This window comes from Pteropus vampyrus, unplaced genomic scaffold (genome assembly GCF_000151845.1).
Source record: "Pteropus vampyrus isolate Shadow unplaced genomic scaffold, Pvam_2.0 Scaffold26, whole genome shotgun sequence".
Classification (NCBI taxonomy): Eukaryota; Metazoa; Chordata; class Mammalia; order Chiroptera; family Pteropodidae; genus Pteropus; species Pteropus vampyrus.
Window position 1 is genome coordinate 406,212 of NW_011888807.1, and position 26,222 is coordinate 432,433.

Genomic DNA, 26,222 nt, shown 5'->3' on the forward strand with positions numbered 1-26,222 from the left:
AGGATACCTTTTAAACTCTTTTTCTTGCCTAATTGCTCTAGCTTAGACTTCCAATATTATGTTGAGTAAAAGTGATGAGAGTGGGCATCTTTGTCTTGTCCCTAATTGTAGAGAAAAAGCTTTCAGCTTGTCACTGTTGAATATGATGTTAGCTGTGGGCTTGTCATATATGGCTTTTACTATGTTGAGAAGATTTTTTTTATCATAAGTGGATGTTGAATTTTGTCAAATGCTTTATCTGCATCCATTGAGATGATCATATTATTTTTTTTCCTTCATTTTGTTAATGTAGTATATCACATTAATTGATTCGTGGATGTCGAATCATCCTTGCATCCCTGGAATAACTTCTATTTGATCATGTCGTATGATACTTTTAATGTACTGTTAAATTTTATTTGCTAATATTTTGTTGAGAATTTTTGCATCTATTTTCATCTGGGATATTGGCTTGTAGTTGTTTCTTTCTTGGATTGTTCTTGCTTGGCTTTGTTATCAGGGTAATGCTGGTCTTGTAAAACAGGTTTGGAAGTAGTGCTTCCTCTTCCATTTCATACAAGTTATTTTAAAATTATTTTAACTATTCTTATTACCAATATTTGAAAAGACTTGAATTATATACATTATCAGCAACATAGAAATTATGGTTCTAATAACAGTATGGGCATCATTTAAAAATGAGATTTCGGTGTTTGAAAAGAATATATATCTCTTTCTCTCTGTTTTTCATGGGACTATACAATGTAGTATATTTATTTCTCATTCAAATGGCCACGATCTTTTCAGGGATCCATGAGGTCACACACCTGCTCTTTTATACTATGTTGACATTTGCACTAATGGTATAAAATTCTGCTGGGTAAAATTGCAGAAGCCTTAACACAATCATGGTTGTAGCACCAAATCAAACTGTACTAATATTCTCATATTCTTTTCTGCCACATGAACAAACAAAATAGAATAGTTTTGTATAAGAATGTACTTGGTGAAGCAGTAAAACTCATTAATTTTGTTAATGTTGATCCTTGATTATACACTTTCATAATTAATATCTGTGAGGGAGAGAAGAAAGCAAGATTGGGCAGCAGCAGAAGTTAAAGTGCAGTGCATTCACAGTAATGGCCTTGGTATATTCCATGAAATGTTCTGGTTTTGGGAAAACTCTTCAGAGTTGATCCAAATTGGAAAAAAGAGGCTAGTAGTCTACTAGATGTAGACTACTCCTGTAAAAGTTTCATGGCCTTGGGTGAGATGGATTTCTCTCATGAAGGGGATTTCCCAGAGGGCCTCAGCTAAGAACTATCAGCTTCCAAAATTCCAGAATCTATAGGAGTAAAGGAGTTGATTCTGAGAGTTGTCTACAAGAAAGTTCCTTCACGCAAATCTCCTTTTAAGAATCTGCTTCCCAGTAAGCCCAATCTGTGATAATCTACCTATCTATCTATATCTATCTATCTATCTATCTATCTATCTATCTATCTATCTATCTATCTATCTATCTACCTTCTATCATCTGTCTATCATCTATCATTTACCTATCTGCTATCTATAAAATGTGGGCTTGACGAAAGAGAAGTTCCAAAAATAGTTCTATATATTTTTTGGAAATTCATATCTCAATTATTGCCACATTTTTCTTGGGGAAAAAATGTTAACATTCTTTAAATACTATAAGCCAGTCACAATTATAAGCTCTTTACAAGTATTATCTTATTTAATCTTTTCAAGAACTCCGTGATTTAAGTGCAGTTATTCTCTCTATCTTATAGGTGGTCAAAGTGAAGGACAAAGAGATTTAATAACATAGTAAATGATAAATTCAGGATTTGAATGCAGGCCATGTCATCCAGAGTCTGTATTCTTATTAAATGGAGTTGTCTGAAAAAGAGTTGACCTGAACTTTGCCATAATGACCCAGTCTAGGCTAGTTTGGGCAGCATAATTTTGCTGAATAAGGCAAGGTATAAAAAAGCTCTGAGACTATGAAACCAAAAACAAACAAACAAGAACATTCCAGATAAACTAGCAAATAAGGATTTATTTATCTATGTCTGGTTGAGAGAAATAGCCCCATTTATTCATACATGAGGTATGGCACAAATCTATTTCTCTACAAATGATGCAACTCTCTCCTTCAAACAAAATCTATATTTCTTTTTCTAGTCCTTGTCAACATAGCCTTCTCAAGTGTGGTTTAGGACATATTGGTTTTCTTGAATATTGTAAGTGGTTAATAAACGGTGACTGAATTAAATAAGCTTTGATACTATCTTGTAGAGCACCAGTTGCTATCGCTATGTTATTCCTATATTCTTGTATAAAAAAGACCATTTTCTTTTTTTTTAAGTTCGGGTATGGATTTTCTCCCTTTTATGTAGCAGTTCTATCACAGCATCCACTATTCTGCTATGGCTTGTGTCAGCACTTGATAAATATTAATTCAAATTGAATTGAATTGTTTATGAGGGGAGGAGAAAAATGTGAGAGCACTGAGATTTAATATCTTTGGGTTTCCTACCAGATATTAATCAAAAAGAAACTATGAATTTTTTTATGACATATGGTTATTTTCCCAGGAAGGCAGATTCAAATGAAAGAGAGAGAATGTGGCATATTTACACACTGCATCTCAGTAGCTTAGTAGCTTGTCTTCATTCTTCTTTTTCTTTGCTATCTCAGCCTGACTGCTGAGAAATCTGGAGCTTAACCTTTAAGTGACAGAAAGGGTTAGCCTGATGGGAAGGTGTTTTCTGAAAGCTATATGTAATAATGTCTGCTACTTCTAAAGCTGCAGACCTGCACCAGACCCTCTCTCAGACCCCAGAGCAGAGCATCCACCAGATCTGAGCTGTCACTGGCATGCCACATTGTCTCCACAGTAATGCAAGCTCCTGGTGGTGGCTGTCAAGGCCCTTCTATGTGAGTTGTGCCCGACGGGCCCTTTAAACTTCTCAGCATCTTAGGTTGACCTCAGATACTGAGCCTGTGCTTAGGATAAATGTAGAGTCTGAGAGCCATGCTGTGCTGAAGTCATCACATTATTGCCTAACAACATTAAAAAAAATTCAATATAATAAATATGTTTAACAAATATATTTTATGAAACACAAATATCACTCCTGCCACTCATTTGTGATTCGGTACAAAGTTATGTTCCTTGCTTCTATCTCTTGTCATAACCTTACTCTAATTCAATTTTTTTGTGTGTGTTTACTTCATTCCTATAACATGTTATTTCATATCTAATGTGCTTTGCTTATTCAGTTCCCTCTTCCAGGAAATGTTCTTCTAATCTTCTGTCAACTGAGTTTCATGATAAGTATCATCTGTTCTAGGAGGTACTTGCTGAATCGCCAACTTAATTTTTTCAAACAATACTCATTGAACATCTACTATGAGCCAGTTATTTCCTCTAATTGCTGGAATCAGAGTGGGAAGCAAAAGAGAAAGGTGTCTGCTCCAGGTGTACTTACATTTAATTGGAGGCAGAGAGACAGAAAATAAACAGGTAAAAAAATAAATGAGATACTTTAAGATGAGAAACTATAAAATAAATAAAATGTGTGTGAAGAATGATATGTGAAGCCTGTGAATAGTTTCCAGCATGTACAAATGACTTAAATCAGGATTGAATTTGACATGCTTAAGAAATGAAAGCCAATGAGGCTTGCACTTGTTGAGTGAGAGAGGGAAAGGGAGACCGAAGAGGTAGGCAGAGGTAAAATCAGGTACTGTCTTGTAAGCCAAGGTGAAGGGTTTGAACTTTATTCTAGAAGTAATGAAAAGTTAGAGAAGAATTTTAATTAGGAAGTGATATACTCTGACTTGTGTATGGAGAATGGAAACAGAGAGATCAATTTGGAAGTTATTAGAGTTAACACAGGCGAGAGAAATAGGAGGCTTAAATCAGGTTTGAGATCTATTTTAGAGACAGCAGATTGGATGGAGGGGAAAACAGGTCAGGACAGTGGAGAAATAAAGTTGTATCAAGTTTCTTTCTTTATTGTTCTTGAAGCATCCTGTCTATATGAACGTTGGCTAAAACCATGTGTGTATCTGTCTGTCCCTCCCACTGGTTTGAACAAAATCTTATTTAGGGCAATGAGCATACCTGTCGTGTTCATCTCAGGGCCTAACATCATGCCTGGCACACAATAGATATTTGACAGATATTCACTGATTGAACTGAACTGAATTTATTTATTTTTCTCTTAATGGAGTGAAGTACTTCAAGCATTTAGTCAGTAGTGAGATATTCTTAAAGCATTTTTCATGGAAAGTTATATTTACTATAAGAGATTCTCTGTGAAAATCATGAGTAAATGAGAAGTATTGACTACACTTGCAACTGTCTTTACTTCTGAGGGCAAGACTTTGGTTTTGCTCTAATCATGACCACCAATTCTTATATTTTTGCTTCAGAGTGAGAAAAAGGCGGGTAATATGTTATACAGATTTCTGCTATATTTCTTTCTAGGTCATCACCGGAGAATAGTAGTAATGTTGAGTCCATCAACATAATAGCTGTACAAACTATCAAAGGTTGGTGGACCACAATATAAATCAGTATCTTCAACTTTCTTGTTGAAAAATGTACAGTACTTCTTTGTAGGAAGTAAATAGTTATAGTGATTCAGTGTCCTGAGAATGTTAAATATGAGTGATAAACAGTATTATACCTAGTAGATGATAAGCTGCTATTCTAGAGTAGCATTCATAAAAATTGCACATCGTTATTTAACAAACATTTTCAGAGAATCCAATTCACTATGTGGTGTCTTGGCTACCAATAATAAATAAATCATTTTCCAAAGATTCCTCATAATCTGGTGTAATGAACATTTTTGGATAATGACAGTTTATGCTCTAAAATGAAAGATGAAAATTTGGTTCATATGTATGTCAAAAGACTATTTTGGTTATCTAACCACAAATTATAAGAAATGCCTTTCAAAAAAGAATGACAAAAATAGAATGGTTATCTGAAGACTGGTTACTTCCAAAATGCTGACTTGAGCTATAAAATGGCTACTTGCAAAATGCTGACTTGAGCTATAAAATGGCTATGCAGAAAATGTACCTTACTAAGCGGTTTGCAAAAGATCAAGGTATATAAACAGTAAACACTTTATAAGCCTCTTGTTCCCCTACTTTTGTGTTGCTAGAGGTCTTTCTGAGAAAACTAGATGTTGTTAGAAATGTAATAAATTTGTGAGGCAAAAGATGAGAATCTATGAAGAGCTATGACAGAGAGGAGCTAACCCTGTGTTCCTAATTGTTCTTTAGTCCAAAAGTATCCTCACTCACACTGTCTGCTTGTTTCTACTTCTTTCTATTTTGTTACTTGAAATTCCATTATTAAAATTCTATTTGTGCCACCGTGTCAAAGGCTGGGGGGAGAGGAATATAGGGAGTTACTAATCAATGGGCATTAGGTTTCAGATAAGCAAGATGAATAAGTTCCAGAGATCTGCTGCACAACATTGTACCTATTTTCAACAATACTGTATTGTACAAATTTGTCAAGAAAGTAAATCTCAGATTAAGTGTTATTGTCAGAATAAAATAAAGTAAATTCTATTTGGGCTTACAAATTCATGTAAAAGATGCAAAATTCACATAAAGAAATTAAAATAGTATTTGTGAATCACATACTAATATGAATTAGTCTAACTTTATATCCAGCTAAGATCTATGGCATGAAAGAGTGGAAGCTTAGATAAGGATGGGGTAATAAGGGTCCATGTCACAGGTAACTTTATGAGGTGGAAAGGGCCTAGGCTAGGAATAAGAGAAGGTGGAGAGAGGGTGTGCCACAAGAGAACATGAAGGGAGTGGATGCCATAAAAAAATGGCCTTTAAAAAATTTTGCCCAAGAAAGTCATGTACAGGGAAGGAAAACACACTCTTTTTTTTTTTTTTTTTTAAAGGAAACTTCTAGCTCCCTTCTGTATTGGAAGTTACATCCTTTAGCTGTAGTCTGTGTTAAATAGGTTTTTATGTATCTGCTCAGGGACTTAAGCAATGTCTTTAAAAAGAAATATTTATGGAAAAATGCATTCCGAGTTCTCAACAATTGATTTATAAGTGGCTTTGCAGACAACAGTCTTTGGAGGATTACTTCCATAACTTAAGTTTAAAGTTAAAATTCAGTTTTTCTATGTTTCTAAATCAGAAAGGTGACCATGCTATGACTTTTAAAAATGCTCCTGAATTTGAAAAAGAAATGGCTAAGGTTATTTATAGATTTGAAAAGACCAAATCATTCTCGTTTTAAAATAACCACTGAACAAATAAGAATCAATGTCTCCTTTTTACTGAAGTCTTAGTTCTTGTGGCCTCCCCAGTTGCAAATCTTATTATAATTTTCTGTAGAATATTTACTAAATCCTCCAAGGATTTTTCTTTTGTAGTTATTGTGGTTTGGACTTAAACTTGGCAGAGTTATATTTTTTAGTGATAGAAGGGAGAGGCCACCAAGAATGGAACCAGAAATTTCAATCATAAGGAAACTAAAAATGTCATTTCTATTATACTTAAAAAAAAATCTAAGAAGAAAAGTAGATATGGATTTGTGAAAGTTGACAGTTGGATTTCAGAATTACATTTTAAGAGCTTAAAGTGAATCTGAATATAATACAGCTTAACGTAAAAAGCTTACTACTGAATTTGATTTTTTTTTTTTTTTTTTTTGCTTAGATTTGTATGAAGGTAATGTATACTAGCTACGATGTGCGGCACTTAAATAATGCCAAGAAAACATAAACATTTTGTTTGACATCTGGGGCCGTCTGGGGCAGGGTGTCACAGAGAGCCAAGGTCTTGATTGAAGCATCATTAGAGTGCATCAGAATTTCTTGGGGAAGTTTGTGCAAAGTAAACCTGCATAGGTCTGAATATATATTTTGTATAATCTCTCTAGGATAGTGATTCTGATTGCAGACATGGTTGAGAACCATGAGTTCTGAGTCTAATATTTAGTTCTGTAAATCTCAAATCTCCTGTATGGTCCAAAATGGGATGATATAAGATTAACTATAGAAGAGTTAAGAAAAATGCATGTAATTTCTGTATATACCACTATAATTACAAATTATACACTAATTAAAAAAAATCAATGTAAAGTCCTGATGTAAAAGGAGAATTAATAAGAAAAATTATAAAACACAATTTCATGGTACCAGGTACTACAAATGACATAACATATTTGCAGTACTAAAATGTTTAAAGAAATAAATTCGGGCTGTTGGAAGTTAGAAGTTGTGCTCTAACTTCTAATTCAAAAATAAAAAGTTCAGCCAACCCTTCACTGGGTTCTAAACACACCAATCTTTCATATATTTAAATGTGCTGTCACATTATTTTTAGAACAGTATTTGGCATTAAGCTGGCACAAGCTTGATAAATAATAACGTTCATCTACGTGAAGTTTCACATATACTATTTTTCTGAAAAAATGTAATTAAGAGGATGTAATTCAACTATAACTTTTATAGTTTAAAGACAGGTATTGGTGGATAAATGCAACTTTACTTTTTTTCCACCATTGAATATAAAATGAATGTAATGTAGATTAATTTTGCTCTCATACTGCAGCACAAATATAACTCCATACAACACAATTTACAAGAAGAGTATGCTAATAAAATACAGCTCTCATTATTAATATATAACTAGCATAAGGTAAAATGCCATGTTTATTAGATTTATAATTTGAGTACATAAATATTTAAAAGATTCCTTTAATTTTTTAAATTAATATTTGCATTACATTTGTTCAGGACAACTCTTTGAATGACTTACATTCCTTTTGAAATGCTGATATGAACTTATATGTATTATTTAAATGCTCATGCTCGTGAGGTATATATATAGATTTTTTTAAATGGTGAAAAATTAAAGCTATTTTTAGCTACTAGAAAAAACAGATCAAGAAGTAACGAAAATGATTTAAAAACTCTTAGTGACATCCTCTGAAATTTATTATTATAATAATAATAGATAACATTATGGACTTCTTCATACACACCAGACACTATTTTAGGAGTTTTAGGTCTATTAGCCATTTAATACTATAATATTCATAATAACTGTAGGAAGTAGTTATTGCTTATTATTGACCTTTTTTGTGGATGACATTTGTCCTTGAATCTTCTCTTTTGCTTATATACTTTATCCAATCCACCAGCAAATCCTATTGGCTCTACTTTCAAAATACAACCCAGAATCTACCATTTTCCTTTAAGCCAGCTGCAACTGTCTTCATCTAAACCACTGTCGTCTTACCTGAGTTATTGCAAAAGCCTCCTAATTTTCCTGCACCATCTCTACCTGACTATAGTCTCTTTTCAATAAAGCAACCAGAGTAATCCTTTAAAAAATAGATTATGTTGTGCCTTTACTACAAACCCTGCAATAGCTTTCCATGTTATCCATAGAAAACACAAAGTCCCCTTAGTTTTTATTTCTGTTTTGTTCACTTCTCTATTTCTAGCTCCAGAACAATGCTTGGTCTATTACAGTCTATAAACACATATTTGTGCAAAAAAAAAAAAAAAAAAAAAAAAAAAAAAAAAATTTTAGCTGACATTGGGAATTTACCTAACTTGCTTTGCCTCAGTTTCCTCATTGGCAAAATGAGGTTAATAGCAACATCTACCTCCAAATGTCATTGTAACCACCAGGTGAGTTAATGTGTGGGAATGGAATAATGCGTGACTCATAAAGAGCCCCATAAATGTTGTCTACATTAATTACAGATCATCTTCATTTTTACTTTAGCCACTGAGATGCCTAGGTCTACACCTGGAAATTATCATCCCTAAGATTGCCTCACTTTAGAAATCTTTAATATCAATCTAGTGTGTCAGCAAACTGTCCCGGATTTGTAGCATTTGCCAATTCATGTGGTGTAAATATTCCCATCATGGCCAATTTCAAGCTCCTGACAGTTAAACAACCTGCTCCCCAAATTTCTGTCTATTTAATAATAAGGATTTATATTTTTATTGTTGTCTGGACATTGTCACTGTATGTTCCATAGGCATTCCAAAAGTAACATAACACAAATTAAACTCGTCATCTCTCCCAACAACCAGCCCATCCTCCTCTGTATCTTCATTTCAGTTGGTAGCGCCACCTTCCACACATTCTTTTTACTCCCAGGAATCCTTTCCTGAGCATATTTTGGGCTATGATTTCCTTACTTAGTCTGATCGTTTGTGTTTATCTTTATTAATTTCTTCCCCTTTATATTGTTATTTATGGATGACACTCCTTGCTTGCTTGCTCATGAGATTGTGTTTTGTAAATAATGTCTGTATATCTTTTTTCTCATGTTGAAGAATTCAAGATGGGAGTAGGAGCCTGCAGCATGAACATAATATACCATCTTGAATTGAAAACAGTGATATTATATTTTTACGTAACTGTATTTTATGATAAGATAAGCAAATCTACATCCAACAAATGTTATAAAATAACAGAATAATTTTTTTTAGTTGACATGTGAAATCTAAAAGTTTCAAAATGTTTTATAACTCTTTTCATTTGGATTGTTTGTTAATATTAGAGTATAAAAATGAAGGTCAAAAAATTTAGAGACAAGAGATTGTCAGGTAAGTGTCAAGAAAAGTGTTTATTAAATCCATATGTATAGTTGAACAAAGACCTTATAGGAATGATGGCCAAGATTACACTTAATTTGCACTAGTGTATTTCCTTGGAAAAGTTAGGAAAATATGCACATCATTGAAGGCATATTTTCCAGGAAGCCAGACTCATGCTCCACTTGTTAAGTCAGAATGCATTTTATTTTAAAATTAGACGATCATGCATAGTGACATACCCACCTAAACCCCCTTCTACACACACAGACACACACGCTTACTCACAAACAGATGCAGTTATCTACACCGCCCCTAAAATATATATGTGGGGGAATGTCCATAAGGATCCCAAATAGGAGAAGATTTATGAATCTGGTTTAATATCATAGCCATCCAGCCACTACCACTGGCACTAGATTATAATCTTGTATTTAGTTTTGCTACCACTCCTTCATATAAAACAGTAAATTGAACTAATTTTCAAATAGTGTGGGAGATCAAAGAGAAATCTTTTCTGCCTCTAACAAGCACAAAATGCTGTTAATGAGTCATGGATGGCTTCTCTGCTACGCAATACACTTAGCCACTTTCTTTTTCTGTGCTCACAGAAGCTGTGACTATCAAATTCTACAGCAGTAGTTTGAAAAATGACTTCACCTTTGAGAATTTGTGAGCCACATATATTTATATATTTTATTTCTGTTTAAAGTTTATAAAGCACTTTGACGTAAAGTTTATAAAGCACTTTGACGTAAAGTTTATAAAGCACTTTGAGGGTCTGAGATAAAAGAGATATGATTATAAAGAAGGGTAAGAATATTAAGGAAGGGTACAAAGAGAGCATTTGGCCCTATTTTTCCCCCATTTTCATTTTGATAGAAATTCTATGTGCAGAGGGGACACATGACCACATGGGGAGATGAAAGTAGACTAATAAGTAATAAGTAATTTACCAAAAAGATAGAATTTATAGTGTATGAGAACATGGCTTTTGAGTCAGAAACTTGAGTTTGATTCCTCACTCTACCATTTACAATGTGTCGGTCATTATTCTATAAGCTTTACAATAATCAACTCAATAAAACCCTTATAACACTTGTATGAGGTAGACACTGTTAATATTCCTATTTTATGGATGAGTAAACGGAGGCACGGAGAAGTTAGTCCCTTGCCCAAGTCACAAGGTCACGTAGCTGGTAAGTGGCAGAGCCAAGATGAACTAAGAAAATATATGTTAAAATTCTCATAGTAGTGGTAATGGTAGCCACCATCTATTGAACACTTATTCTTTCCCAGATTTTTTAAAAATTAAGTTTATTGGGGTAACATTGGTTAGTACAATTATATAATTTTCAGATTCTTTCCCAGATTTTATGGTGTCTTACCTACATGGTGCATGAAAGTTGAAAAATATTAGTTTTCAAATTTTAAATTATGTAATATACCACTTATAAATGTGCCGTAGGATGTTTATAAGTAAACATTTTATTTATAACATATTATGTTTTCTTTATAATACATTTTAATTAATTCATGATTCGGCAGGATAAAAAGTATATCTGAAGCTAACATTTCTCTCCTAATTTGCTTGTGGCAGTTATTTGATCCAATTTTCAGCAGCAATTTAGATTTGAGTATGTGCTGCATTATTTGCCATTATATTCCACTCTAGGATATGGTTGATACAAAAATAAAACCTATCACAAGCATCATTAGATAATAATATATATCTGATGAAAATGAATTTTTGAATAAATATAATAGAAGGACATAAGTATATCTGCATTTCAAGTACCATAGGTGGTCCTGATAAATTATTCTAAAATAATTTGGCACATTTACAGGAGAAATGAATACAAGTCATAAAATGATATTCTGAGAATGACTATAGAAAAAAATAAATAGTACATGTCCCCAAACAATGAATTTCATTTTACATTGTGTGAGGAGTATTGCTTTATAATAATGACGATTTTGCTGAATTCAGCTTCTGGCATTGAATCTGGACGAGTCCAGTCACAGTGTAAATGTGTCATCACTGTTAATATCGAGAACAGTTAAAAAAAGAAGACATGGAATCAAAAATAAATTGAAAATGAGATTAAGAGAGAAAGATAAGATACACACAGAACTTGTCCAAATAATATAGAGCAAAAAATGAAGTGAAGAAACAATACTTGAGACTATTCTCATGAAAATGAAGAAAAAAATTAATATAACACATTACAAATAGCAAAAGTCCAGTCAGTTTATTACAAAAATGGCTATGTCTCTCTCTCTCTCTCTATGCTGGGGATAAAATATTTACTCTAGTGATTACGTTTTTATATTTCTGTTTTGTTTTTTTTTTTTTTTACTTTTAATGAATGTCTCTCATTGCATATAATGGCTTTTTAAATGTTAAAGATATACATACATTTAGAAATATAACTTCATGGTGCCTAGTCAGCTCTGTTACTCTGTACTGCTACAGGGTATACCTTGTCTTATTGTGCTTCACTTTAGTGCACCTCACAGATACTACCTTTTATAAATTGAAGGTTTGTGGTAACCCTTCAATGAGCAGGTCTATCAGAACCAGTTTTCAACAGCATTTGCCACTTCATGTCTTTGTGTCACATTTGGTAATTATCACAATATTTCAAACATTTTCATTTTTACATATTTATTATGGTGATCTGTGATTAGTGGTCTTTGATGTTACTATTGTAATTGTTTTGAGGTGTCACAAGGAGTGAACTTAATTGATAAAAGTTGTGTATGTTCTGACTGCTCTATTGACCAGCTGTTCCCCATCTCTCTCCTTTTCCTTCAGCTTCCCTACTCCTTTTGACATAATATTGAAATTAGGCCAATGAATAGCCCTACAGTGGCCTCTAAGTGTTCAAGTTAAAGGAAGAGTCATACATCTTTTACTTTAAATCAAAAGCTAGAAATAATTAAGCATAGTGAGGAAGCCATTTCAAAATGGAGATGGGCCAAAAGCTAGGCTTCTTGCACCAGTTAGCCAAGTTGTGAATGCAAAGGAAGTTTTTGAAGGACACTAAAAGCGCTATTGTGGTGAACACATAAATAATAAGAAAATAAAACAGACTTATTGCTGATATGGAAAGTTTTATTAGTCTAGATAGAAGATCAAACCAGCCACATTTCCTTAAACCAAAGCCTAATCCAGAGCAAGGCCCTAATTCTCTTCAGTTCTATGAAGGCTGAGAGAGCTAAGGAAGCTGTAGAAGAAAAGTTTAAAACTAGCAGATGTTGGTTTATGAAGTTTAAGGAAAGAATCCGTTTCCATCTCCATAACATAACATAAAAGTGCAACGTGAGGCAGCAAGTACTGATGTAGATGCTTTAGCAAGTTATCTAGATGATCTAGCTAAGATGAATAATGAATGTGACCACACTGAACGACAGATTATCAGTGTAGATGAAACAGCCTTCTTTTGGAAGAAGATGCCATCTAGGACTTTCATAGCTAGAGTGGAGAAGTCAATGTCTGGCTTCATAGCATCAAAGGACAAGTTGACTCTTGGTAGGGGCTAATACAGCTGGTGAAGCCAATGCTCATTTACCATTCCAAAATTTCTAGGACTCTTAAGAATTGTGCTAATTCTGCTCTGCCTGTGCTCTATAAATGGAACAAGCCTGAGTGACAGCACATCTGTTTACAACATGGTTTACTGAATATTTTAGACCTATTGTCGAGACCTGCTCCTCAGAAAAAAGGTTCCTTTAAAAATATTACTGCTCATTGACAATGTACCTGGTCACCCAAGACCTCTGATAGGGATGTACTGCGAGAATAATTTTCATGCCTGCTAACATGACATCCATTCTGCAGCCCATGGATCAAGGAGTCATTTTGACTTGTAAGTATTATTTAAGAAATATATTTCATAAGGCTGTAGCTGTCATAGATAGTAATTACTCTGATATATCTGGGAAAAGTCAATCAAAAACCTTCTGGAAAGGATTCACCATTCTAGATGCCAGTAAGAACACTCATGATACATGGGAAGTAGTCAAAATAGCAACATTAACAGAAGTTAGGGAAAAATTGATGCTAACCTTCTTAGATGATTTGAGGGGTTCAAGAATTCAGTAGAGGGAGTAACTGCAGAAGTGGTGGAAATAGCAAAGGAACTAGAATGGAAATGGAGTCTGAAGATGTGATCAAATTATTGCAATCTCATTATGAAACTTCAACAAATGAAGAACTGCATCTTCTAGATGAGCAAAGAAAGTGATTTCTTGAGATGGAATCTACTCCTGGTGAAGAGTCTATAAATATTGTTGAAATGACAACAAAGGATTTACAGTATTACATACACTTAGTTGATAAAGCAGTGGCAAGGTTTGAGACAATTGACTCCAATTTTGAAAGAAGTCCAACTGTAGGTAAATGCTATCAAAGAGCATGCTATAGATAAGTCATTCATGAAAAAAAGAGTCAATTGATGTGGGAATCTTTGTTGTCTTATTTTAAGAAACTGCCACAATCTCCCCAGCCTTCAGAAACCACCACTCTTATTAGTCAGCAGCCATCAACAGTGAGGCAAGACCCTCTACCAGCAAAAAGATTATTACTTGCTACAAGGTCAGACGATGGTTAGCATTTTTGTCAATAAAGTATTTTTTTAATTAAGGTATGCACATTGTTTTTGGAGAAATAATGCTATTGTACACTTAATAGACTACAATATAGTGTAAGCATAATTTTTGAATGCATTGAGAAACCAGAAAAATTATGATTCACTTTATTGCGATATTTGCTTTATTGTGATGATCTGGAACCGAGTCCATACTATCTGTAAGGTATACCTGTATGTAACCAAATGATTTTTGCATACACCATACTGTTAAGAATAAATTTCTTAAAATATATATATATATATATATATTAAAATGGCAAGTGAATTTATAGGAGGGATTAGTTATATCATTATGTGTATATACTCCCCACTAGTAACACCAATATATCACAGTATCAGAATAATGTACCCTAGAGAAAATGCTATTCTTCATTGAAAAATCTATGAATAACATTATGCAAAAAATAATTTATGATAACTGATTTAAATCTAGAACTCAGAATGGCTTATTTAAATGTCATAAAAAACAAAACAAAACACCTCACCCGCAAAAAGGAGTCTAGGGATCCATTCTCCATATATTCCACCACAATCATTACTGGTCGGCCTGCAAAAAGAGCAAGGGAACACACAGGGATCAGAGCAATTACAGAAATATGCGCTGCAGTTAGAGATTTCCAGCTGTGGCAGCTAAATTACTTGTATTGTATTAACAGGAGTTTCATTTTCCAACATGCTTCTATTAAAGCACTCATATTATACATATGCATCTCTCCATTTCTTTATAGCAATATTACTTTTGAGTTAATAAAAAAAACATGATTTACAATAAGAATTACAAGGTGATTAAACACTTCCTTTTCTAGAGGCCTGCAATCACTTGTTTATGTTCTTTTTGTCCTGAGCTTTTCCTTAAAAGATAATCAATAAGCTAAAGTCAGGGTTTAAGCAGTTCCTATAGCTGATTTGGCAGTTGTGGTTATCTTCTCCTATAATAGTACAGTAATTAGGGTTAAATTATATTAAACTGAGCATTTCCAAAATATTCCCAAGGCGAAGCAGAGAAGAGAAATTCATAAATTCTCTTTAAGAAATTATAAACCTTTGGTCATAGTCTGCTTTTAAGGGCTTTTAAGTAGAAAAAATGTCAGTAGATTGATGTATACTACAAAGTTGATGGGATTTATAATAATTCTTGATCATCTCTTTATTGGATATAGATTAGATCAACAGAACAATGATGGCTGTATATGAAAAATAAGTAACTGATTTCATAGTCTAGTGCAGAAGCTAAAATGAAAAACTAAACATCATTTATTTCTTTTTGATCATATCTATTTGAAATTGTTATAGTTCCTAACACCTCTATTAGGTAGAATATTTGACATAACTTTGATTTGTTTCAAAAAAAAGAGAATCTATTTGTTCTGCCCAATTTCCAAAGTTTAAAAGATAAACTCATTTCAGATGAAAGAAAAATGTTATTTACCTGAAATAAACATGTATGACATATTTACTTTTTACTTCTATATTTCTTGCTTCTCATTGGAATTTTGAGCAATTCAATCTACACTGTACACAGAATTTTTCCTCATGAGTACAAAGATCTGGAAAGAAATTATGTGTACCAATGCTGGAAATATTAGATTATAATTCATATTCAAACTCATGTCCCTTTTATGAACTCAAAGCCTATGTGTTAGAAAAGGTGATGGTAACAAATTAGTACAATGTCTGCAAATGCTAGATTTTACATTTGAATCCATATTTTAAAGAAAGTTGTGCTAAAGGTTAAATGTGGTAATCAAGTTCCTAATTTATCATGCATAGAATTAGCACCTTAATAAGATCTCCATTGTGTTAGATTTCTATAATGTTCCTCAAAGTCATTAATTTCACCCAAATACAGATAAAGAACTTTATCAGAAAATATCAAGGTCAAATGAACTGTCAGCACTATTTTGTAGACAGTGATCTAGAAGATTGGGTTTTAAATCTGAAAGTTTGTTATGAAATCTTTTATTTGGCCATTGGTTTCAAAGAGCTTGGAGACAGACTGATGCAAACAGTTGGTTAGCAAGGTAGGGAAAAATAAAAGGCCATTTTTATACTTAAATATAAAAATTCTGAGACTAATATTTCAGTCTGAAGTATAATGGATTATGGATGCTAAGGGGGAATGATGCTATGGGGGAAAGGTTACTAAGATTACTGCCTGAGTTCTTCTGCCCATAGTCATAACTTTTCAACTTATCTTGACCATTGTCGCTAGAGAAATATATTTAATTTTTTAAAAATATATTAAAAAAATTTATCCTCTCCCTGAGAATGTCAGTCTTATAAGAATAAAAACAGCTAGCAAGCACTTCACTTGTATTGATATATACTATTATTATCTCTAGATCAAAGCTGAAGACAATTAGTCAACCCCCAATTCTCCTAACTAGCCTTATCATCTCCTGCTCCATCAGCTGTCGTTATCGCCTATACTTGTCATTCTTGTCTCCCTCTGCCTTTCCTGTTGGTATTCCCGTGCTAGAATTATCTCTCGTCTTGCTTTTCTCCCTAATCATACCTCACGGATCCCCAGAATTTATACACTGCACCTGCTCCTTGAAAGTTTCTCACAGTGATATTTCCTATATTTGCATTCCCATCACATCTTTGTCTGCATTATGAAATGTTGTTTGTGGTTTCGTATTAGGTTGTTTTTCTTTATTATCAACCCACAGATGCTTTGTATTCCTATACACTAGGTTTCTCAAGGCCAACTCTTATACAGCTAAGCAGAATAGGTACTTCATAGAAACAAATTGATTTTTCTCAATGATTTCATAATTCCTAAGAAAGTAAATCTGAAGTATTTCAGCAAGATTTTGATCTACATTAATATACAGTACTTTGAAATTAGTTCTATCTGTAACTCTTGGGAGCTACTTTATGCTATCTTAAAATTCATCAGTGGCAAGATTTATGTTCTCATTAAAGATAATAAAGAGTCAAATGAAGAATCTCTCAGTTTCTTGTAAATTAAAAGTTTCACACCCGAGCTCTGCATCTTTTGTATTTTGTCCAGTAGCATCGATTAAGAACAACTGTTATTAAACTAAGAATTTTTTTTTTAGAATACTGCTGGCATCTAACCTGTAATTTGTTTTCTAGTGGTTTTCTACAAAGAAGTTACACTGTGAAGATTATAAGCAACTTTACAGTTCATGGTCATCATATATATATGATTTTCTTTATTATTTTATAATAAAGAATATAGATAACTCTATAAGAAATTAAGAAAGTTAGGGTAGTATCCTTCAAATATGCGGCTGGGGAGAAAAGTCTACCAGTAACAGTGCTTTTTCTGTCTTATTTTTAAATATGTAAAATTATGTATTGCATTATTGCTCTTGGAAAATATATTTGGAGATGATTAGTTCTCCTTTCACATTTTCAAAATATTTCACCTATTTCCTTTTAGCCACTTACGCCTCATGTCACAGATTAATTTAGTAGTTGCATTGTATGGAAGTCAATGGAGGAATTCTAGGATTCTTGAAAGTCAGTCAAGTCTCAAAATCCACAGATCTTTTTTTTAGAAGTCTTCAGTGTGATTTAAGAGATCTTTGAAAATATTTGTCACACAAAAATGAATTCCTTTGGCTTTTCTTCATAAATGGCCCCAAAATGGTTATAGATATTTTAAACTGCATTAGAATCGAGATCCTATAAGAAATCACTCACTTATATTTGCAACACAATGAATCACAAAATTCCATGTCGTTTTCATTCTGTTTTAGAGAACAGTTGTTTTCTTTAATTAAAACTTTTATGATCTATTGACTAATTAATCTTTTTCAATTTGCAGCTTCCCAATACTTAAGATGATTTAATATAGTTGGTATTAAGAAACCATATCATGATAAGACTATACTTTTCTTGTACTGTTAAAGAAAACAAAAGAAAGGCATTCTTTAAATCTTGGGGGAAACATTTTGCTGTGAATTATTTTCTCTTATTTGCCTCAGCAATGATTTGTGAAAGAAGGGGATTATAGAGATTTAACATTTTCATATAAGTAATGAGTTTGTCTAGACACAGTATTTTGTATCAGCTTGGCAATTTCTAATGTGCAGTCAGTAATATCAAAAATTGAAACAAAACTCAACAATCCCAAAACTCTATTACAGATTTAAATCAATTCTAGTTTACTTAACATTATATCATATTTATATTTTGTCTACTAGGTAAGAAAATTTACAATAATAACTTGGATTGACAGATTGTCTTTATTATTTCTCCCCAGTTGTAATTCAGGACAAACCCTGGGAGATTAAAGTCTAAATTGTTTGCCAATTAAGTTCCTTCCCAATCTCTCCTTTACCTTTGTTTTCAGCGTCATCTTTTACCTCTCTCTACTTCTCTAACTCCTGTTTTTCAAATTCTTTAGGCAACTCATAATTCTCTAAGTATGACTTTACTTGTACCTTCCTCTTTCTTTTGAAAGGACTGACTTCTGAATATCTCTACTTGGTAAAACCATATTCTAAATCAGAGCAGCTTAAATGCCACCTTCATTGTTCTCATGAATCACTTTCTTTTTTAAGAAGACTAGATTGTTTACATTCTCCTCCTTTTACATCTTAATGAAAAAAAAATTTAGAACACTTATGGTATGATGTTGATATTAACTAGGTAGGTGTCTGCCTCCCACTCTAAAATGCCCTTGAGGTCAGGACTTGGTGCTTAATTCTTCTCTGTAAGTTCACTATCGAGCACAAAGCTAGGTACCAAGTAGGTACTCAATTATATTTCTTATATAATTATATATGCCAGAAGAAACACACATGTAAAGGTGTTCTCTAAGTATAATTCTATACCAAGAACAGGTACTGCAATAACAGAATGAAAATCATTCTATTATTTCAGTAACTCTTTTTTTGTAAAATACATGGTTTTGAAGAAAAAGCAGAATTACTGTTTGTATTGTAAAATATATGCTTTGAAGAAAAAGCAGAATTCAAATTTCAGCTCTGATACTTACTAGCTGCATGATATTAGGCAAGTTATTTTAGCTTTCTATTTTTGCATCTATAAAATGAAGATAATATTATATATTACATATGATTTTTCAAAGGTTAGATGAGAAAACATAATTAGTACAGTGTCTGCCAATAGCTGGCACTCAAAAATGTTGCTGAATATTTACTTTCTTTCACTTTTGCACATAAGTATCTGCTTCCCTCTTATTATATTTACTCCATAGCAAAAAAATAGTTTTATGAAAAATGAATCATTTTCATATTTTACTGTAGAATGGTATTGACATGAAAATTCTTTTTAAAAATTATTTTCAACCAAAGTTGACATTGAATATTATTTTATAATAGTTTCAGGTGTACAGCATAGTGGTTAGGCATTTATATAATTTATGAAGTGATTCTCCCCTTCCCCGATTAGTCTAATACACACCTGGAACTATACATAGTTATTACAATATTATTGACTATATTCCCTATGCTGTACTTTACATCCCCTTGACTATTTCATAACTATCATTTTGCACTTCTTAAAGAAAATGCCTTTTTATCCTATGGCAAAGTGAAAATGACTGCTAGTTACATGCTCTATATGATACAGTAAATTCCCAGTTTTAGTACTGAAATTCTCACATCCCAGGCAAATTGAGATGGTTAGTTACTTTATTCCTGGTCTATTTCAGCACAGCACAGTTAAAAGTTGTGAGATTAGAGTCAGATAGCAGGATATTGAAGACGTTTTTCACTCTAGGCGTGGGAGCTTTCATAACTCACTTATCGTCCCACTGCCTCAGTCTCCTCATTTGAATAGCTGCATATTATTTATTATATAATAATGGGAGGTGAATTAACACCTCCTCCATTGCCTGAGATGTGAGATTAAATGAGATAATATGTTTAAAATATAGAGAATAGTATCTGATACTAAATATTAAATCGCCCAATAGCAGCTTAAAGAACGAATGGATAAATGTAGTATTATATCTTACTTTACTGACTAGATGTTGAATTCTAAGCTAAAAAGTGGCTTTCAGAGTTAAGGAGGTTCATTACTAAAAGTGAAGAGCTTTTTGGCTGGTCTTAAGGGTCATTTTAAATTCTATATACCCCAAATCAATAGATTTGAGGTTGCTTTAATGAACAAGATGGTTTCTCCTAGAGTAAAATAATCAAATAGGCATTTTCTGTAAAAGACATATTACTGTTTATAATATGTCTTTTAGGAATGGCTTCTGTAGGAAGTAAATTCTTATTTCTACCTAATAAGCTATATTGTATCTTCTGTACTCAATAGATTTGTACCTATAACAACAGTTCTTATAGTCAATCTAGACTTGATTTTAACCTTAGAGCTATTCAAAATCCCTAAATCTATATAATAATTATGTTGATTTGGTTCTCTTAATTTCTTTATTTTGCTTTTTTAAATTTAGAGGTGACCCAAATGTCGTTGGAGAAATGCTGAAGAATGAAATTATTTTATTTGGTGATAAAACAGCTGAGCAGAAATTAGGAGGAGTGATTTGCATTTATGAAAGCACTAATATTTCTTAATCTAGAATTGTTTTAGAGTAAGTAAAAAGTGAGAGTCTAAAGAAAAAAAAAAACATAATTTTCCTGCCAGTTCCAGAGAGCAGTGGCATACCACCTGCATTTAATAACTACAGTAATATTCAGTATTGTCCTTCTTTCTACAGAAAATTACCATATGGGCAAAAAGATTTCTTCTTAATTGTCTTGTTGACAAAGAAAATTAGTATCAAAGACACCTGATGTTAAAATATGTTCTCACTATAAGACATTTTGCAACCATATTGCAAAATTTTAGTAACATAAAATTTTAAGAATGGCTTTCTTGATTTTGTATTATATCCATATTTATAAAAGTAATATAATGACAATAATCAACCTAAAAACACATGCTTTGAAATTATCTGATTTATGACATTTTGCTTTCCAATTATGAAAGAAATAATTGATTATATAATAATTGATAGTTTACTCTTAGGTCGCAACAAACAAAACATATCGGAGAATTCTCATGACTTGAAAAACTATGTAACGTCTAAGTTCAAAACCGAATGAAGCTGCACGTCAAATAAATAATTTTATACTTTCTTTGTTTTTAGTTTCTTTCTGTGAAAATCTTTTGTGTAGATAATCTAAAAATAGATACTATATCTAAATCAGTCCATATGTAACAATAACTGACCTTAAAAAATAAGTTCTTCAATGTACTAGCACCATTCTAGGGGCTTTACATATGTCAATTCATTTAGTCCTCACATTAACCCCTGTGGTGAGTATAATTACTAGCTCACTTAACAGAATAAGATTACCAACTCACCGAGTTTATGCAACTTGTCCAGACACACGATGAGTAATTGGCAGAGCTAGGGCTTGAAGCCAGGTGATCTGGCTCCAGAGTCAGAATGCTTGAGCATCTTGTTATACCCTAAAAGAATACTTGGGTCTCCATCAGTAATCTAGAGAACATAACATATTACCCTAAATCTCAATGCCTCATCTTAGATGTGTTTCTAAGGTGTTATGGACTGGGCGCTGTGTTGCTCCTAAATATGTTTTGTTTTTGAGAATTTCCAGGATTTTAAAGCCCCATAAAACCTTATAATATTCTACATGAACAGAAAATATGTGCTGAGGAAACTTTCTGAAAAAACCTTTAGATTTTACTTTCCCTATCTCTCAACATCAGTATATGATAATGATTTTAATATTCCTTTAGAAATCAATTTATTTTAAATTATCTAATACTTTCACATAGGGATTAAAAGAACAGAGCTTTATCAGTTGAAATTTCATTTGTAAAAGGAATACATAACATTTAGGAATAGCGATGTAATGTGTTTTTGCAAAACCTCTGAAGACATTGGGGGAAAACATCCTGAATGTTTTTGGAAAGAGTCCTGAACCTTTTGGGAGAAAGTAAATGTATCATATTTTCCAGAAGTATTTTAAATGCTGTGCTTTACTTCTGGCTTCAAAAGTGTCTTATGGTTACAGAACTGGTCAGACATTCAGCTTTTGTATCTTTCACTAATCAAAATAAAATCAACAGAAAATTTTAAAATAAAAAAGCATCTAGACAGGATACATTTAATGTATATTAACTATATAGGTTATTTATGGTGAGATTTTAATTCTAATGAAGAAAACATTTGTTAAATAAATCAAACGTATGATATAAATTAAACTACCAACTACTTTCCTTTTTTTCCTACCGGGAAAAGTTAGTTATTTTTTAATCTTTTCTGCAACTCTTGTAAAAGATTTAATTTTTAAATTCAATTTTGCTAAATACACTTTCTGTAATGCCTCTATGAATAGAACTATGAAAAGTCAACATTGTCCAACAGGGCAACTTCCACTGTATTTTGTTCTACAAGGTGAAAGAATGGATGCTAAGATGAGACATGTTTTATAACAGGGCTGGTCTATCCTCGCTTTCCTTATGTTCTTAAGTGGCCCAGCAGCTCATGAGGGGATGCATGCTGCTCTGTGGGAATCAAGGTGATTTTGTGGAGAGGAAGAGGCATTTGAGCAGCTCAGTTTCTTGTCATGTTCCCAATTAAAGTGGAAACTTTGACACAGTAATCCCAACCAACACAGATTAAACACTGATTCCCGTGTGGAGACTCAGCTAATTTAGCAAGCTGTGTAAAGTTTTTTCAGAATTTTTCTTTGTGAGAAAAAAAAAATTCTTGGATCAATCTTTTGAAAGTGTTGATAGTTTCTTTAAATAGGACCAAATAGATAGCACAATTTGTAATAATAAAGCAAGATCTCTGGATGGGGAGAGATATGCTCTCAACTGAGTATTTAAACAGTCATATATATATATTCCAGATTTTTAAGATTCAAACATAGTCAAACGATACTAAGATGAAAGAAAAGTTTATGCTAGTAAGAAGCCATAGCTAAGGTCAGAGGCTAAAACTATTTAAAGAACCTGAAAATAGAGAAGGAAAAAAGAACTAGTAAAAAATCAGGAGTTTAATCAAAGACTCTTTTAAGATTTTTCATGTCTTTCTGGAAGTAAAAAAAAAAAAATAGAAATTTTCTTTTAAATGTTCAAGACCATGATATCAAATGCATCCTGCAGCTCTCTCTCTTTTTTTCTTTTTAATGCACTGTCAGTCTTATATAAAGATGATGATACTCACTTATGTCAGTTAAATATAACTTTATATATAGAACATTGAGTTCTTAAGAACCTGAGATTCTTCATTTATGGACTTCAGGCTGGAAATCACACAAATGGCAAGGAATAAAGAAACCAGGACTTAGATGAAGGATTTTCTTTTCACTATAGTTTACATTTTGAATCATTTATTCAAAATTTTATTTTGCTAATTTAATCCAGTTTTTTCTATTTCTTTTATAATTAGCATTTGGTTTAAGTAGGTACATGCAAACACTCACACATACCTCATTCAGGAATTGGCAACATTCTCAACTGTAGAAATATATAAAATATATACCTTTCAATTAAAGGTTTTTCCCCTGAAGATCTTTTAAAAATAAAACACCATCTCTTATCTTTTTATATTTTTATAATATTTTATTAAAGCTAAAATAGGTAAATTGTCACAAATACTACAAAAATATAGTAAGAATCATCCTCAGAAGAGCTATAGCCAACAGAAATTGTCTTGTCAAAGTGATTAATTTTGAAATGTCAAATTGTGAACCTAAAAGTTACTTTTATAAGAATGTCTAAACATATAAAGAAATAAAATGGTTTACTTTGATTTTTCTGTACTGCAGTTTGATTGTATTTAAAAGGTATATACTCTTTCACTGTTGATTTCCCTTAGCATACTGATTTCATGACAATTTTCCTTAATTCATCATACATTCTTTCAAAGTCTGCAACTTAGTCTTATATATTGGCATTACTGCTTTTTTTGTAGTCCTCCATACGCATCAAAACTTAACATAGTCACTAGATCCTAGATTCTTAGCAGTTCCAACCTTATTTGTCATTCTTGGCTTATTTCTAACATCTAAATTATATGCCTTCTGAAAAAAATATTTGACCGGATAATAATGCATTCAGGATTGGCCCTAAATTACACATGAACTATGAAAAAGGAAAATATTAATAATCATTGTTAATGGACTTTGAAGGCATTTTATTATTATCTCAGCACTGTAAGCCCTCTGCTATAGAAATGGTCCAGATGGATCTGTGACTGGCATCTAGAAAACTGTAAATTCGTTTCCTAACATTGCTAGTCAGGGACAGTAATGAGGATATGAAAAGGTCTGGTTATTTGAGTTTAAGCCTCACTTAAATCTCTTTCTGAAGGGTAAAAAAATATATAATACTAAACATTATTATTAACTATATACTTAGCATTTGCAAATCTGGTGTTTGAATCCCTATGTGTTCATATTTCTCCTGTTATTTGATTCAGAATAAGTAGAGGATTCTCTTGGTATTGTCAAAACAATAAAGTAAAAACAACCATTCACTCCATCTTTGTCATTTACTTTGAACCTAACACATGTCATGCAACAAAAAGTAGCTCAGGTAAAAATGTCAAAGAGGTGTTACATATATGTGTACTGTATTTAAAGAAGGCAGACAAACTGGGATGGTTTCAGAAGAACATTCTTTTGATAACTAGAGAGCTTCCAAGATTAATCACAAAGTAAGTATTAAGGAGATTGTCCACATTGATTGTTTTTTTTTTCAGAATTTATCTATTTCTAAACCCCACATGCTGCCTGTTTTAATTGATTCCTCTTTCATAGACTTCACTTGTAATTGACAAAACTTGTTAGTTTAAGGCATAAGTTTCAGTTTGGTCTAGAATCCAGTCTATACATATATTTGAGTTACTTCATTAGTGAAAAATATTATTTCCCAGTCTCTTTCAAGTGACAGAAAACAAAGAAAAATGTAAGCTAGAATTTCGTTTATCCAATCATATTCAACCTATTTTTTTTTTCTGGAAAATTTTGATTTAAAAAAACACTTTTATTAAAATATAGCTAACATACAATATTGTGTTAGTTTCAGGTGTACACTATAGTTATTCAACATTTATATACCTAAAGAAGTGATAAGCCCAGCAACGATTGATACTGAACAGTGCTATCACAATATTATTGATTATATTCTCTATGCTGTAAACCACATCCCCATGACTCATTTGTTTTATAATTGGAAGTTTGAATCTCTTATTTACCTTCACCACCCCCCATTTTTGATTTTTCAGTTACAGTTGATATTCATTCACCTAGGATATTATTTTCTAAGTAATTATCAGATAATAAGTATTCCTTTATATTCTATAAATAAGTTTAGTTTTTAAGACACATTGTAATGTTTGAATCTTAGGTAAATTTAAAATACCATATGATGTCGGATAGTTATTGTGAAGTGACATAGAAAACTGAGTCAGTGAAACTTCCATATATTACTCTATCATTATCATTGCATAATTGTTTTTCTTAATAACTTTATTACTTTGCTTTCATTTGTGTATGGTAAGCATGTGAAACTCTTAAACATATAAAGGATTTTGGTAGAGGTGTAGTCTATCATAAGGTAAGCCATCAGTCTAGGACTCTATGTGTAATCAATATTCTATGGCATATAAAAATGTTCGATCCCGCATTCAAGTACTGTTTGACTACAGAATTAAATTTAAAAAAATAATTAGGTGGAGCAAAAAGAGCAAGCTTATTATCATTTTAATGTATATACCTGATAACAAATTTAGAATAGGCACATTTATTATTTTCAAGGAGTAGAATTTGATTTTAATGGGGAGCAATACAGTGTACAAGACTTTAATTTAAAAAATATATAATTTTTGTCATATCATTCTAATTTTTCCTCTGTTTTCCACATCTACTCTTCTCTCCTCTCTCCTTCCCTCTTTCCACCTTCTCTCTCCTCTATTCTTCTCTCCTGTGATTTTCTTACGTCATTCGGTGACTACTACATGAAAGACATC

General features: G+C 32.3%; 1 protein-coding gene across 1 annotated transcript in view; it reads right to left on the reverse strand.

Annotated features, from left to right (window-relative positions):
* EPHA6 (EPH receptor A6) overlaps positions 1-26,222 on the reverse strand; it is an 841,299-nt gene that overhangs the window by 120,714 nt on the left and 694,363 nt on the right. The window contains 1 exon segment of the mRNA XM_011356398.2: positions 14,746-14,807. Coding sequence (XP_011354700.1) covers positions 14,746-14,807 — 62 coding nt within the window.